The sequence below is a fragment of the Xiphophorus couchianus genome, chromosome 9 (genome assembly GCF_001444195.1).
Source record: "Xiphophorus couchianus chromosome 9, X_couchianus-1.0, whole genome shotgun sequence".
NCBI lineage: Eukaryota > Metazoa > Chordata > Actinopteri > Cyprinodontiformes > Poeciliidae > Xiphophorus > Xiphophorus couchianus.
Window position 1 is genome coordinate 29,308,779 of NC_040236.1, and position 13,674 is coordinate 29,322,452.

The following is a 13,674-nucleotide window of genomic DNA, read 5'->3' on the forward strand; positions in this document are numbered from 1 at the left end:
CATATAAATTACAGACATTAAATTTAATATTACTGCTTAATATTGCTTTAAGTAAATCTGTCATTGGGTGTGGCTGTGTATTGCTTATAAAATTTGTAATCACCTAGGTCTTCTAAACCTAGGAGACCTAGGTTACAAATGGTAAATATGATGTTTTATGATTTAATTTGATGATTTTCATTGATAAAATATAATGTTTATTGTTTCATAATTGGTGACTTTAAGACTTTTTGTGGTGTAAAGTACTGAACTACCTTGTTGCTGAAATGTGTTATAAAAATAAAATGTAATTTTTTAAAAATTATTTCCTAGATAATTTGAATAGCTCCTCTATGTTTGGTGACACTTAACATTCCCACTACACCCTTATATGAAGCTAAATGGGGATCAGAAACTTGAACTGAAATGAGATGTAAAATTTTGGGGAGGGTCGTTTTCTTGCCACTCAGTGCCACGATTTTCAGTTTCATTTTTAAGTAATTTATTGTCTAAGTTCAACAAATTCTTTGAAACAAAAACAAAACAAAATAACAAAAAAATGCAAACTCAAACATAGCTCCCTAAATCATAATTCATTGTTGTCTGTGTGGTTTTGTTTTGTGGAATATTGTGATTAAAAAATCATAACACTAAATTATAAATGGGCATTTGTAATTTAGGTATATGATTTGGTGAATATGTTTTGGTGAAAACGCCTTGCACAGATACTGACTCCTTTAGGGTATATTTACTGACTTCAGCCACAAGGTGGCGGTACATTATTGCTGCTGGGAAAAACTTGCTGCAGTAATGATAATAATTGTTTTGTTCTGAACATGTTCAAAGTTTGTATACATTCTGCAAATTTTGTGATCATTCTAACAAATGAATGTGCAGATGAATATGTAATTTTAAGTAATTTCAGGTTTTAGTGAATTTGATCACAATTTCTATTACCGTAGTTGGCTCAGCACTGTCAGGTGTTCAGGGTAAAATATTTTCTTGATACAAGCAATATGATGAAGTGGTTGAGTATTTATTTATTCACCGCTTGTCCATTAAACATATTCATAATTCATGGTACCTAATTTTATAATTGTTCATAATGCATTAGTTTAACATCGCAACTATAAATTTGCTGCACAAAATATCCCAGGGTTGCTGCTTGTGATAGCATTTTGTTACAGTTTAAGTCCAAGCATATGTTTTTTTTTTAATTTAGCATTCTCTGAATTATCAGTTAGTTTGAAAATGTCTTCTGTTAAAGGTCAATTTCTGGAGAACAATGTCTTTGGTAACATTCTTGTATAAACTCACAATAGTTTGTCCTTTTCTTCCCACATCTAGGACAGATGTATGACAGGGGTCAGCAAAGCACTTCCTGATTCATGATGTAATTGATTACATCACTGGGTACAACCAATTGAAGGGTCCTCAAAGGCCAGAGCCAATCATGTTTTATTTCTCTCCCCGGTTCAACACACATGAATGGACCTTACCAGAGGGGCCGCGTTTCATTGGCTGATGCCCATTCTACCTGGTCACGTGCGTGGCCGTCTCACAAACACACTTAGCTTCCCGTTAGCTAAGTACAGCATAATGGCAGAACTGATACAACTTCTACACCTTGAAGCCTGTCTGCTACACAGTCTTACGTTAGCTAAACAGATCAATATGCAACGTGTCTGTATCTGACATACACTAAAGATTTTATTTTAGCAGAAAAGGCTTTGGACTAAACTGTTACTCGTGTTAGCCACGTTAGCACCAAGTACAGCTAGTCAATCAACCATTGCTGTGTTCAGGGAAGCGCTGATTAATAATCCAGAAATAAATATCAAGCCTGGAAACTTGATATCGTAACGGACTGAATGTTATGTTTTTAACGTAATCTTTGCTCGTCTTGTGGGGCGCAGGCGGTTGCCACGGTAACAGGTGTGCTTAAACTACAGAGAGAGAGAGAGTAAAAAGGTAGGAGTGGTTTTGAGTTGATCACCTGTTCGGGTTATTTTACCTTTGTTTACCTTTGCTGTGGCGGATTACAGCCGCTGTAGTTTCTCAACGTTGGACTAATTACCTCGTTGGTTTGTGAGTTTACGTCATTCACAACAAACATCAAATAGAACAAATATATTTCATAAAATTTTAACAAACAAATGGCTTCTACCGTGGTAATTATGTGAAATTAAATTAATTATATCCCAACTTCAGAAGATTTGCCTTTACCTTTACAGAGCTCTTTGGTTCATCCTATCAGTCTGTAGCTTCTCATATTGACGTCATCAAACCAAATTTCAGACCTACCATAACTGACTGACACCTGCTGGCCTCAGGTTTGCAACCAGCTTGTGACTGAGAAACCAGTAACCTCCTCCCAGATGATGACATGAACTTGTTAGTTCCTCTGTCCATTGTAGTAGCTGATATATTGTGAAAATCCGGTAGAATTATGCACTAATCGAGTTGTTTACATAGAAATAACGCGCCGCGAGACTTTGTTTGTGAGACTTGGGTCACGTGGGTCGTTTGTGGGCGGAGCTTGGTAAGGTCCATGACAGCTCTTTAGCTCCTCAGAATGTCAATGCATAACATTGACATTCTGAGGAGGTAGTGACTACCACCAGGGTTGAGAACTAAAACATGCAGAAACATCTGCTCTTGAGGACCAACTTTGAACACCCTTGTTTTGAAGGTGACCTATTATGCTTCCTTGAACAAGCCTAAAACATGTTCATTACATTTTCTGCACAAAATCACTCCTTGCTAATGAGATTTTAGTCTGCTCAGTTCTACCTACTTTGAATTTCCTTTCAGAGCAAGCTGTTTGGGGCCTCTTGTTTCTATAAATCCAAATAAGTTGTTGCTTGTCCAATTCAACATTTACACTCCCGCATGAAAATGGCTGCAAACAGATACGCAATTATACAGCCATGCATCTTTGAAAAGCAGAAGGAGAACCTCCTGCACAACCAACAAGAATGCAGGAAGTGGTTTCTGAATGATAAGTCAACAAGACACTTGTCCTTTCCAGCAGTCATTGTATAGTGCATATAGCGATAAAAGCAGTTGCATCCTGGAGCTCAGCTTGGCTTGTTAAGTGACAGACTGGGCTTTGCAGCGGTTGCTGGGTGACAACCTGGGCTTCACTGCTGTTGCTAGGTGAGGGGCAGTGCCTGATTATTTCTGACATTACATTTCATGAGCTTTTGAAACAGGTAATTTCCAGACACCAAAAAATATTACCTTATTGCCAAAAACCACCTGGGTGTTTTTTAAGAGCTTTGGGCTTTTTAGAAGCAGTAGAAACCCAAATGGATTTATAAAAGCCAAACTCTGGGGTTGTCTCACTCACTGTTTATGCATCAGATTTATACTTGGCTGTCTCTAGAAGATTTTTTTAAATCAGTTTTTCACTTGTTTGAGTTGACAGTATTTTAAGTGTCTTTTTTTTAAGATCAAATAAGTAGAGGAGGCCCACAAGTACAGTTTCCCCTCAAGACTTAAAAAAAATAATAGTTCACCTTAGTCTCTGCTGAACAAACCAGTCAGACGCACAATACATTCTTTATTGTCACAATGAAAAATAGACAGAACATCTCCATAAAGATTTACAGTGAATCAATTTTCTATATTTACAATATTGTTATATCCATCTTAAGTAGATCAAAACATTCGTTTGTCTTTAACAAATTTCATTTCAACGTTCAAGAAAAATTTTACATTGTTCACATATTTAAACCAAACCCCAAATACATTACGACACAAAATACACAAATAGTTAAACTTAGCACAAGGTTCAGTTGATATAGGGAATAAAAGCAAAAGCTGCCAATAACTGAACAAAAATGCCCCCAAAATTTACCTGTAGTAATTCACATTTTCAAGATTTTGGATGTTTTTCTCCTTTTCGGTGTCAAACGTGCTTTAAGGAAGCCAAAAGAGACACAGCATGGGCTTTCTATGGCTCTGTGCAGCTCTCTCTAAAGCAAACTTTAAGTTGAACAAATATAAAAGGATAAGAAAAAATGCAACACAGACTATAAAGAGCTGCAGATCACTTTATTTCAGACCGTTAGTAAATGCGCTGACTGTAAACTTTGTAACCAAACATAAACCTCCTCTGTCTGAAACCTCTTTAATTTGCAATCGGTTTGCTAAACTTAAGATTTTCTTTTGAGAAGAACTTCTGTATCAGTCACCAAAATTGATCAACTCTGATTTACAGACAGAGGAATATCCAATTTAAACCTCAGTACAGAAAGAAATAGATGAAGAAATTATTTTTTTCCATGAGAAGTGTGCCATTTTGGAATCTTTTGTTGCACCACAAATATCAGCTTTCTTTGCTTACAAAGTGCACACAGGATGAATGACTTTGGTTACCAATGGCTTTGGTAACAGGGTTCCTACTCATTTTTCACAGACTGTTGCACAGTAGAAACCTTGTGTGAAATGGCAAAGCACGACTCTTCACAACAATGGCACATGCTTTGATGAGAGCTAAGGTTTGCTGTCATGTGTGCGGAATGTGATTTACGTCAGGCTTCCTATACTGAGGCATGTACAAAGAGGCAAAACTACAAGTTGACACTTGCACCAGCGTCTTGGGATCCATCAACTCATCTGGGTTGAGCAAAGGATACAACTCTACGGAACAGTCTTCTCTGATCAAATGTGCGCTTTTCAGAAGCTCAGTTTGTGACTCCTCCTCCTCATTTTCCTCATCCTCTGGTGGATGTCCGATGTTGAGATAGTGCAAGGCCTTCTTTTGACCCACATCTACGTCGTCTTCTTGCTCTGATGCGTCAGAAAGCTCTTTTTCAGAGTTATAGGAGTAGGATCGCCTTGGATCATCCGATTCTGTACCACGATAGCTGTCAACTTCCCACACTCCACCAGGGAAAGTTTCAGAGGTATCTGAGTTGTTGGCTGAGAAGTTTCCCTCATCACTGTAGCTGCTCCTACTTCCCTCCTTGTAGTGGAGATGAAGAGGTGGATGATCTGGATTTGTATCAGTGTGCAGGACCTTGGAGTATGTGACTGAAGACTGGGCTGAGCTGTTAGTGATTCCTGAACTCTGCTCCACCAAGACATTGGCTGGTTGTAGCTTATTTATGGTTAGGTGTGAAGTAGTTAAAGGATCTGGACTAGTGTCACCACCAAGGGCCGTTTCACACTCCAGCAACTGGCCAGTCCTTGGGTCCAAACAAGGCAGAAAGGAGTTAGTTGAAGCAACAACAGAGGGGGGAGACAAGAGTGTTGGGGTTTGGACAAAGGCCTTTGTCAGAGTTTTATTCACAACAGTAACTTTAGAGATCTTCTCAGGGGGCAGCGGAGAGGCTTGAAGACCCTCTGGAGGTCGGAACAGGTACTCAAAGCCGTCCATCTGGAGAAAGAATAAGTGCACTTTAGTAAGAGAAAGATATTTTACATTTCATAGCTAAACTTGTTTGAGATGTAAGCAGTATTACAACAACTCAAGTAAAACACAGGGTTAAAATCCATGCTACTCAGGTGTGGTAGATTAGCTTCAGCAACTGAAGCATATGTTTTTAAAATGTATGTAAGTGTATTTTCTATCACTTTGTTCTCCCCAATGATAGAAACAGTTGTATTAAAACCTGGACACAACATAAAGACATCCAATAAAAACTTGGATACACATTCTAACCATTAAGGAAGATATAAAATTGTCAATTTTAAGTATTTTAGGTAGGAATAAAGAAGAAATAAATAAATAAAATAAAATAAATAAATAAATAAAAATGCTTATTTCTCTCTCTCTTTCTCACTCACAATAATGGTGAAGCAGTAGGTTTCATAAAAATAAATCATTTGAATTGTGACAAGAACATTGTTGGTCAAGTTAGTGGTCAACCTCCCATTCATCAGCAAAGTTATTGAAAAAGCTGTGTGTAAACAATTAAATAGCTTCCTAACGATAACCAACCGCTTTGACTCCTTCCAGTCTGTTTTTTGTGCTCACCACAGCACAGGGACTGCCCTCGTAAAAGTGTTCAATGACATCCATATAAATACGGACTGTGGGAGAACCACAGTGCTGGTTCTGTTGGACCTCAGTGCAGCTTTCGACACTGTTGACCATGACATATTACTGAATCGACTGGAGAGTTGGGTCGAACTCTCCGGTCCAGTGCTTAACTGGTTTGAATCCTAAATAAAGAACAGGGATTTCTTTGTTTCAATTGGAAATTTCTCATCAAAGAGGTCAAAGGTCACATGTGGGGTACAAAGACAGTTACAAAGTCGGCCTTCTATCACCTGAAGAACATTTCCAGGATTAAAGGACTAATATCTCAGCCAGATCTAGAGAAACTCATCCATGCGTTTATCTTCAGTCGTATTGATTATTGCAACAGCGTCTTCACAGATCTGTCCAACAAATCAATCAAACAGCTGCAGCTGATCCAGAACGCTGCTGCTCGCGTTCTCACTAAAAGCAGAAAGATAGAGCACATAACACCAGTTTTAAAGTCCCTCCACTGGCTCCCTGTAACTCAAAGCATAGACTTTAAAATACTGTTGTTAGTTTATAAATCACTGAACGGCTTAGCACCACAATACATTAAAGATCTGCTGTTGTTGTATCAACCTTCCAGGTGAGCAGGATGGTGAGTATGTTCCTAAACTGAACCTTTCAAAGAATGTGTCAGTCTGTCCAGACTTCTGTCAATAGAATAGAATAGAAGTACTTTATTCATCCCAGCAGGGACATTACTTTGCAGTTACAGCATAGAGACAAGACAAGAGACAAGACACAATAACAATGTCTGGGTGTTTAGTCTGGAGTTTGGCTGTGTCAGAGCTGATGACGTCACAGGCCACCGCTGCATCAGCTGATGGGGGAATGTAAACAGCGATCAAAATGGCGGACGTAAACTCCCTCGGTAAATAACACGGCCGCATTCCCACAGCCAGAAGTTCAATGTCCGGGCTACAAATCTGTTCCTTCACGTTAACATGACCGGGATTACACCACCTCTCACTCACATAAAGTGCAATCCCGCCGCCCCTCTTCTTCCGACTCTTGGAAAAGTCCCTGTCCCCCGCACCAAGGAAAATCCAGGAACCTCTACGCTGTAGTCCGGAATAAGCGAGTGTAGGCAGGTTTCCGTGAAGCAGAGATACTGCACTCCCAGTACTCCTTCTGGGTCCTAACCAGCGCCGTGAGATCGTCTGTCCAATTTACCAAAGACCTCACGTTCCCCACAATAATGGCTGGTAACGCTGGCCTGCGCCGTCTCCTCTTCTACCTCCGTTTAACTCCAGACCCGCAGCCCCGTCGTCTCCTCCGTAACTCCTCCGGAACCACAGGCCCGTCTCCGGGCAGCAGCAGAGGCCCACACAGCGCAATCAGCCGTTCACGCGAGCAAACAATGCCGCTACTCCGCTGGGTGAGGTTCTCCGCAACCAAGAGTATAAAAAGTAGCAGATGAACGCGGAGAACATCGACAGAACCACATCCAGCCATTGTGGAAAGCCCAACTGATGATCCATGGGTTCTTCAAGCACGGATCATTAATCGGTTACAGCAAATATACACAGACAAATACACATGACGGGAGCTGCGTCTGCAGGCAGCCAGCTGCGCCGGCGCCATCTTGACCAAGCTGATCCTCTCTCTGATGCAGCTTCTTCTTCACCTCTGACCACCGATCTTGTACATTGTTCTGCTGGAAATGCGCATCCATGCTTGCTGTCTCTAATTTTTATTATAAGTTGCTTTTGAATGCTCTTCAAAGATTCCCTGTCTCCCTCCCTTGGTAAGCATTCCCTATGGGTCACTGGTGACCCAAGGTTTGTTATTGAGAAAGCATCTCACTGTTGAGCTATGCTTTAAGGAGTTTTATGTTAAATAGGGTTGAGGAGAACTGAATCCTTTTGTCTTTGAGGGTTTTATTAAATCTTGTTATAACAAGAAATTATCATCAGAGCTCTGGCTGCTCGCAGGCAGACACAAAATTTATACTCCATTTTTGAAACCACTCATCATTTTCCGACTCCTTAAGATGACCTCAAAAACAGCTGAAGCAAGTTACACCACTTTGGTAATGTCTAACAGACACATTCTGTTCTATTTTACCTAGTAATTAACTTTTAAGTGCATATAAGAAACTACAAAGTAAAATTTTCCATTACTGTAGGGATGGCATTGTCCACAGAGGAGTTTACAAGTACACCCAGTCTCCATGTGGCTGGCAGAATGCATCCTACTCTGTGGCATCAAAACAACCAAGCAGAGCTTCGTCAACTTTATGTGATCATCTTTTCAAGGGAAGTGAAAAAATGATAAAAATCTAAATGAGAGGTTTATACATCAAGAATAGAAACACAAGTTTATATAATGCTTTACCAATAAGCCATTTTTCAACCAAGATATAATGGTCATGAAAATGTCCAAAAAGCAAATTCATTTCGTTTTCCCTAGTAGAGCCGTTGACAAAGTGTCAACAGAGAGCAAGCAATAGTTTAAATCTCCAGATATTGCTACAAATGTATGATAAAAGCAAGGTGCATATAGAGTCTTAAGAAATTGGATTAGGAGGTTTTTCACCAAGAGAGAATAAATGGGCAGATTTGGGTGTTGTGTCTCTTTCTTAAAAACCCAGAGCTGATGAAAGCACAAGCAGAACTGGCATTGTATACTGTTGCTAACACAATCCTAGCAAATGCACTTGGAATTTCATAATTGATGAAAATCAAAAATTAACAATTCAATATCCGTCCTGCATAGACAATATTATACAGTAGATTTCACAACTTGTTGTTGACGAGCATTGCTAAAACCAATCCTTTGCTTTTACTATCGCTCTCAAAAGCAAGACAGAAAGCCATTGGGAGATAGGGATATGATCATCAAACATCCATTGCTGCTTTCCTGATACTTTTTCTGTCTAAACCTTTAAGATGTCAATAAGTATCCACCTGTTATAAACAGTACCTCATTACTATGGCAATGAATCAGAACAATTTCCCCAAAATAAAAAAGTAACTGCAAAAATTCTTCCAGCTGGACAGCATAAAAAAACAAAAAACGCCATTCTTAGCAGCTGTGTCAGCTACAGGAATGAAGAAACTAAGAAATAAATAAACTGCAAGGAATATGGCAGAGCCGCTCACCTTGTGCAACTTATTCTAGGACTCTAAATCATCATAATACTGATATTAATGATAACAGTGACGATAATGATATAATTTAAAAGCGTGTTTATCTTTATCAGCCACTTATCGTCAAGTGTACAAAAGGCTGTGATTTTTACAGGGGTTCAGTCTGCCACGTCCAAGCAGATCTTTTTATGCTGCTGCTGGCTATCTAAAGGAGTCCGTGTTTGGTGACCTTTTCAGTAGGGGCTGGAAGCAGAATGTTTGACCAGAATTGGATTAAGCCATGTCTTAATTATTGAAATATGCTGACCCTTACACAGGATTAAACGGCTAATCTTGGAAAGTGGGAATGGATTCATCATTTGACAGTAGTTGTCATGTTTATATAGCAGTTGTTCTGATGATTTAGCCTTATCTAAACATCTAAAACATGACCAAAGTAAATCTTATTCAGCCATTGTGTGCTTTTCTTTTTTAGAATTTTTTATAATCACTTCAAAACTTTGTAGAATCTGGTAAGGCAAGAGATTTAATTCCTCAGATGGTTCCTTTACCGTTTTAAAGTCTAGTCCTTTTGCCCATGAGCACTTGTTCGGGTTTGGAACATCTTTCCACACAAATCTTTTCATCCTGCAAACACAAAAAACAAACATTTAGGTAGATTCCCGCCTTAAACGACTTTTTCTCCATTCCATACACCTGTCTGACCCCTTCTCCTCTGATCAGGAAACATCAAATGTAATTACACCCCCTAACCTCTTAAATGTCACGCTTCTAAATTTTCCCCGACAGTCTGTCGGGGACTTCAATTAGACCACACAGCACAGATTAACATCATTTATCATTTCTTACAGGTGACTGCCAGAGAGATAGATTCTGTTTACACTGATCTGCAATTAACACCCACATCCGAACATAAATATTTTCATAGATCGTTGTTACTAAAACAAGCTCTTACTGGTTTTGGGAGAGAACCAGGGTCACAAACATGGCAATGCAAATGAGGGAGATGAACATCAGCATCATGTAAGCTGGAGGATTTCCTGTCTTAACTGTAATAAAATGAAAATTCACATCAGTTACTAAACAATACAATTTCCATGCAGGCATTTGATTGCATTCAATGCCATAAGTGGAAACAAAGAATATACCTATTGTAACAACTGGTTCTCCTTCTCTATCAGCAAACACAGGGTACAAGTGGAAGGTATACTCCTTTGAGCTAAAGAAATCTCCTTTAAATCAAACATTGAAACAGCAGATTGATTACAGGTTAGTTAGCAAAGAGAGCCTACTGGCACAGATTTCAGACAATGGGTTACCTCGTAACTGGGTAGGAGGTTCGGTGTAGGACAGTTTGGCCCACGTTTTTCCACTTAGGCCAAAATCTTGAAAGTCCTGCTGCTTCCTTGGGAACCACTGAACCACCATGAAGAGTGGGACAGCACTGATATGCAACAGGCTCCAGGACAGAGATACACAAGTGCTGTTTATAACCAAAACGTGGAATGAATGCACACAGCGGCCTGTAGTAGAGGAAGGAAACAATGCATTCATATGACACTCGTGGTCACATTCAACAAGGTAAGGGGAGCTTCAGATATTTTCTTTCTGATATGGTTGACTTGATGTGGTAAACTTGGGTCAATTCTTGTAAACTGACTCAGGTTTACTTGAGGAATGCCATTTAAAGTCAGAAGTAAGTTTTCTTAGTTTGTTTTGTTGCAGTAAAAGAATAATTTTACAACAGTTGAATCAAACGCAAATTTTAGTTTCATTTCACTCTTTTATCCCTCTGTGATTATTATTCATAAGGGCAGCTCAATATCAGAAAAAAAAATTTGCTTTACTGTTTGTTTACTATTGTACATTTTCCTGAAAATTTTCTTTTACAATGATCCCACCACTTTTCACAAACTTTAACATCTCAGCCAATAAAGATACATCAGGTGTGAGCATTAATGGCTGTTAGAATCCATCTGACTTGCCAATAGTATTGATGTACAGAGCATAAATGCCTGACATCTATCTTTGTATTAGCAATTTTGTACATGGTGAAATTTAAAAGACGATTGTGATTCTGTATGCTGTATTGTCCAGATCTATTATTTATAGTATTGATTTACTTAACCATCTTTGCAGGAATTTAGAATCTATGCTCTGTAGTGTTTTTTAGTCTACCACTAGTGTTTTATCACTTTCATGTCCAAAATTGCATTTCCTGAGTTCTTCAGAAACAATTTTTTTTGTCTTCTTTACATTTCTGTTCTTTGTCCTGTCTGCTCATTATTTTTAATTGCTTCCTGTTTTTATCTCATGTAAAGCTTTATCTCTTGACTTTTTGCGAGAAAAGTGCTGTATGAATAAAGGCACATTGGTTTATTAAACAAACGAGGAACATGTGTTCTTTGGGACCTGTTGCTAATGGACTTATTTGTAATAGTGTTTCCAATAATTTCGTCACTGTCTATTTTCAGGAAAAATGAAAAATCCTTTCTATGCAGAGAGTGCTTACTACCATTCATTATGGAGGCAACCAACGGAGAGGACTCTTATTAAAAATGCACCCTGGTACTTCACCTCTGTAATATTACCTAAAGTACTGACATCACTCATGCTATTAGCCGCTAGGTATCAATAAAGGCTTACAGGTAAATATTTTGATGTTTTTGTTGTATTAGTACAAATTTTTTTCTGCTATGTACTTCTAGAGGTAGGAGTGATGAAAACACATTATAGAGAAAAATAGACAAAAACATATTTGTTAATGTAACAGGATTTTCAAAATAAATGAAATCCCACTATTCTTTTTATCATTACCTGGAAATGTTCAGGTCGGCTATTTTACTCAAAAGATGATTTCAAAACCACAGAACATGTTTTCTTTCCAGTAAATATCCATGTTTCAGCTTATGCCTGTTTGCTCTGAATGGAACTAAATGTAACTGCACACATCATTTCTTCTCATGGCATAAAGAATAAAACATGGTATAAGTGAAATCTTAACATTTTGGTTTTCACGAAACATTTTTGAATCTTTCCTCTTTTATGCAGATGTCGACAGTGAAACAGCAGCAAAACAAGGATCATACTGGCCAGCTACATCTTCTTGTTTGTCTGTGATCCAGCATGTTCACTAAAGGTTCAGGTCTCCTACAGACCAATTATGGTGTTTAATTGGTCTACAAAGCAAAGCTCTTGTAATCTCAAAAGCAGGAGAACTATCTCATCCAAGCTGTTCTCACATATGAGTAACAGGAACCGCAAGAAAACATGTTGTATATCAAAATTATTAACAAGTCTCATCACAACAGAGAGGAAGAAAGATAGCATTAGCTTGCCACCCTATGTAAGCAACTCCTTCTGCAAAGATCCTCAGTCACAGCAAGATGTGCATTCACAGACAACCTCAGGTATATGTGTCCAGTCAGAATTCCTTTAAAAATACATGGGAAAGCTGCATATTTTAGCTGGAGCAATGTTAGAAGACTTTAGAATTTTAACTTCTAAGTATATGTTCTTTAAAGACTTTCTTCACTTTCATGAAACAAGAGCTACTATTTTGACTGTTTATTTTTTAGCATAAAATTGGGGAAAGAAAGTTTCAACAGCTTAAAAAATACCCATTAAATTAGAAATATTCTCTTTAAATTTAGTTTTTGCTCCACTAAACTTTTGAAATTGTTTGTACTCGCCCCATAAAATATTTTTTTGGTGAAACAATGTGTTTAGAATTCAGAAGAATTAAAATCTAAACAGGACATTTTGGATTACATAAATAAATAGAACAACTGTCATAGAGCTTTATGCAAGGTACACATGTAACATACATTTATCTAAAGGTGCCTTTAGATTCAGTTTATATTTAATCTGTATTTATGACACATTCGCATCATTCAATTATTTAAATCAATTGCATTCTAGCATTTGAGTATTGTGTTCACCAGCACGGACTCAGACAATAAAGTCTTTTTTCACACCATATCCTGATCACATATTAAACTAACCTTGAAATTTTTAGTTATTCATAAACTACAGAAGAACATGAAACCCAGCCATTATGTAAATTATTTTCAAGAGCCTTACTGGAAATGTAGTCAACATGATCATCTGATATGATCTTATCTAAAAACAAAATTAGAATTTGTATTGTTCCAGTAGTTCTAGTGAAACAATGACTAAATATTTCTCAGGAACAGATCCGCATCACAACAGTTCAGCCTCTCATTGTTGTATCCTAAGTAGATTACGTTCCCTGAGGGATTGCTGAAATGTCCTTTTAACTCCTTTTCCCTTACGTTTAGGTTGTTTCTCCAGCGTCATGTTGACGTTGTTAACAGAGCTCCCCAGAATATTGTAGGCTTCCACAGTCACAATGTGGAGCTCCTGATTCCATTCAAAGCTGTAGGAGGACACCATGTCGATCTGCCTCCTCAGCACAGTTCCATTCAAGGCCTGGTGCTGGACAATAAATCCATCCACACAGTAGGTATTCCAATTTGCTGAGAAATACTGGAAAACAAAGGAAAAGATTTATTCTGCTGGTGACTATTACACGCTAATCAATAT

At 38.2% G+C, this 13,674-nt stretch overlaps 1 protein-coding gene across 3 annotated transcripts in view; it reads right to left on the reverse strand.

Annotated features, from left to right (window-relative positions):
• Window positions 1–3,531: 3,531 nt before the first annotated feature.
• lepr (leptin receptor) overlaps window positions 3,532–13,674 on the reverse strand; it is a 41,289-nt gene continuing 31,146 nt past the window's right edge. For all 3 annotated transcript variants that reach the window (XM_028026959.1, XM_028026960.1, XM_028026958.1), the window contains 6 exons: window positions 13,404–13,617; window positions 10,428–10,631; window positions 10,257–10,340; window positions 10,064–10,157; window positions 9,660–9,735; window positions 3,532–5,365 (listed from right to left, as the gene is read on the reverse strand). In XM_028026959.1, the coding sequence (XP_027882760.1) occupies window positions 4,493–5,365; window positions 9,660–9,735; window positions 10,064–10,157; window positions 10,257–10,340; window positions 10,428–10,631; window positions 13,404–13,617 (1,545 nt within the window). In that variant the 3' untranslated portion in view covers window positions 3,532–4,492. The remainder of the gene's footprint in view (window positions 5,366–9,659; window positions 9,736–10,063; window positions 10,158–10,256; window positions 10,341–10,427; window positions 10,632–13,403; window positions 13,618–13,674) is intronic.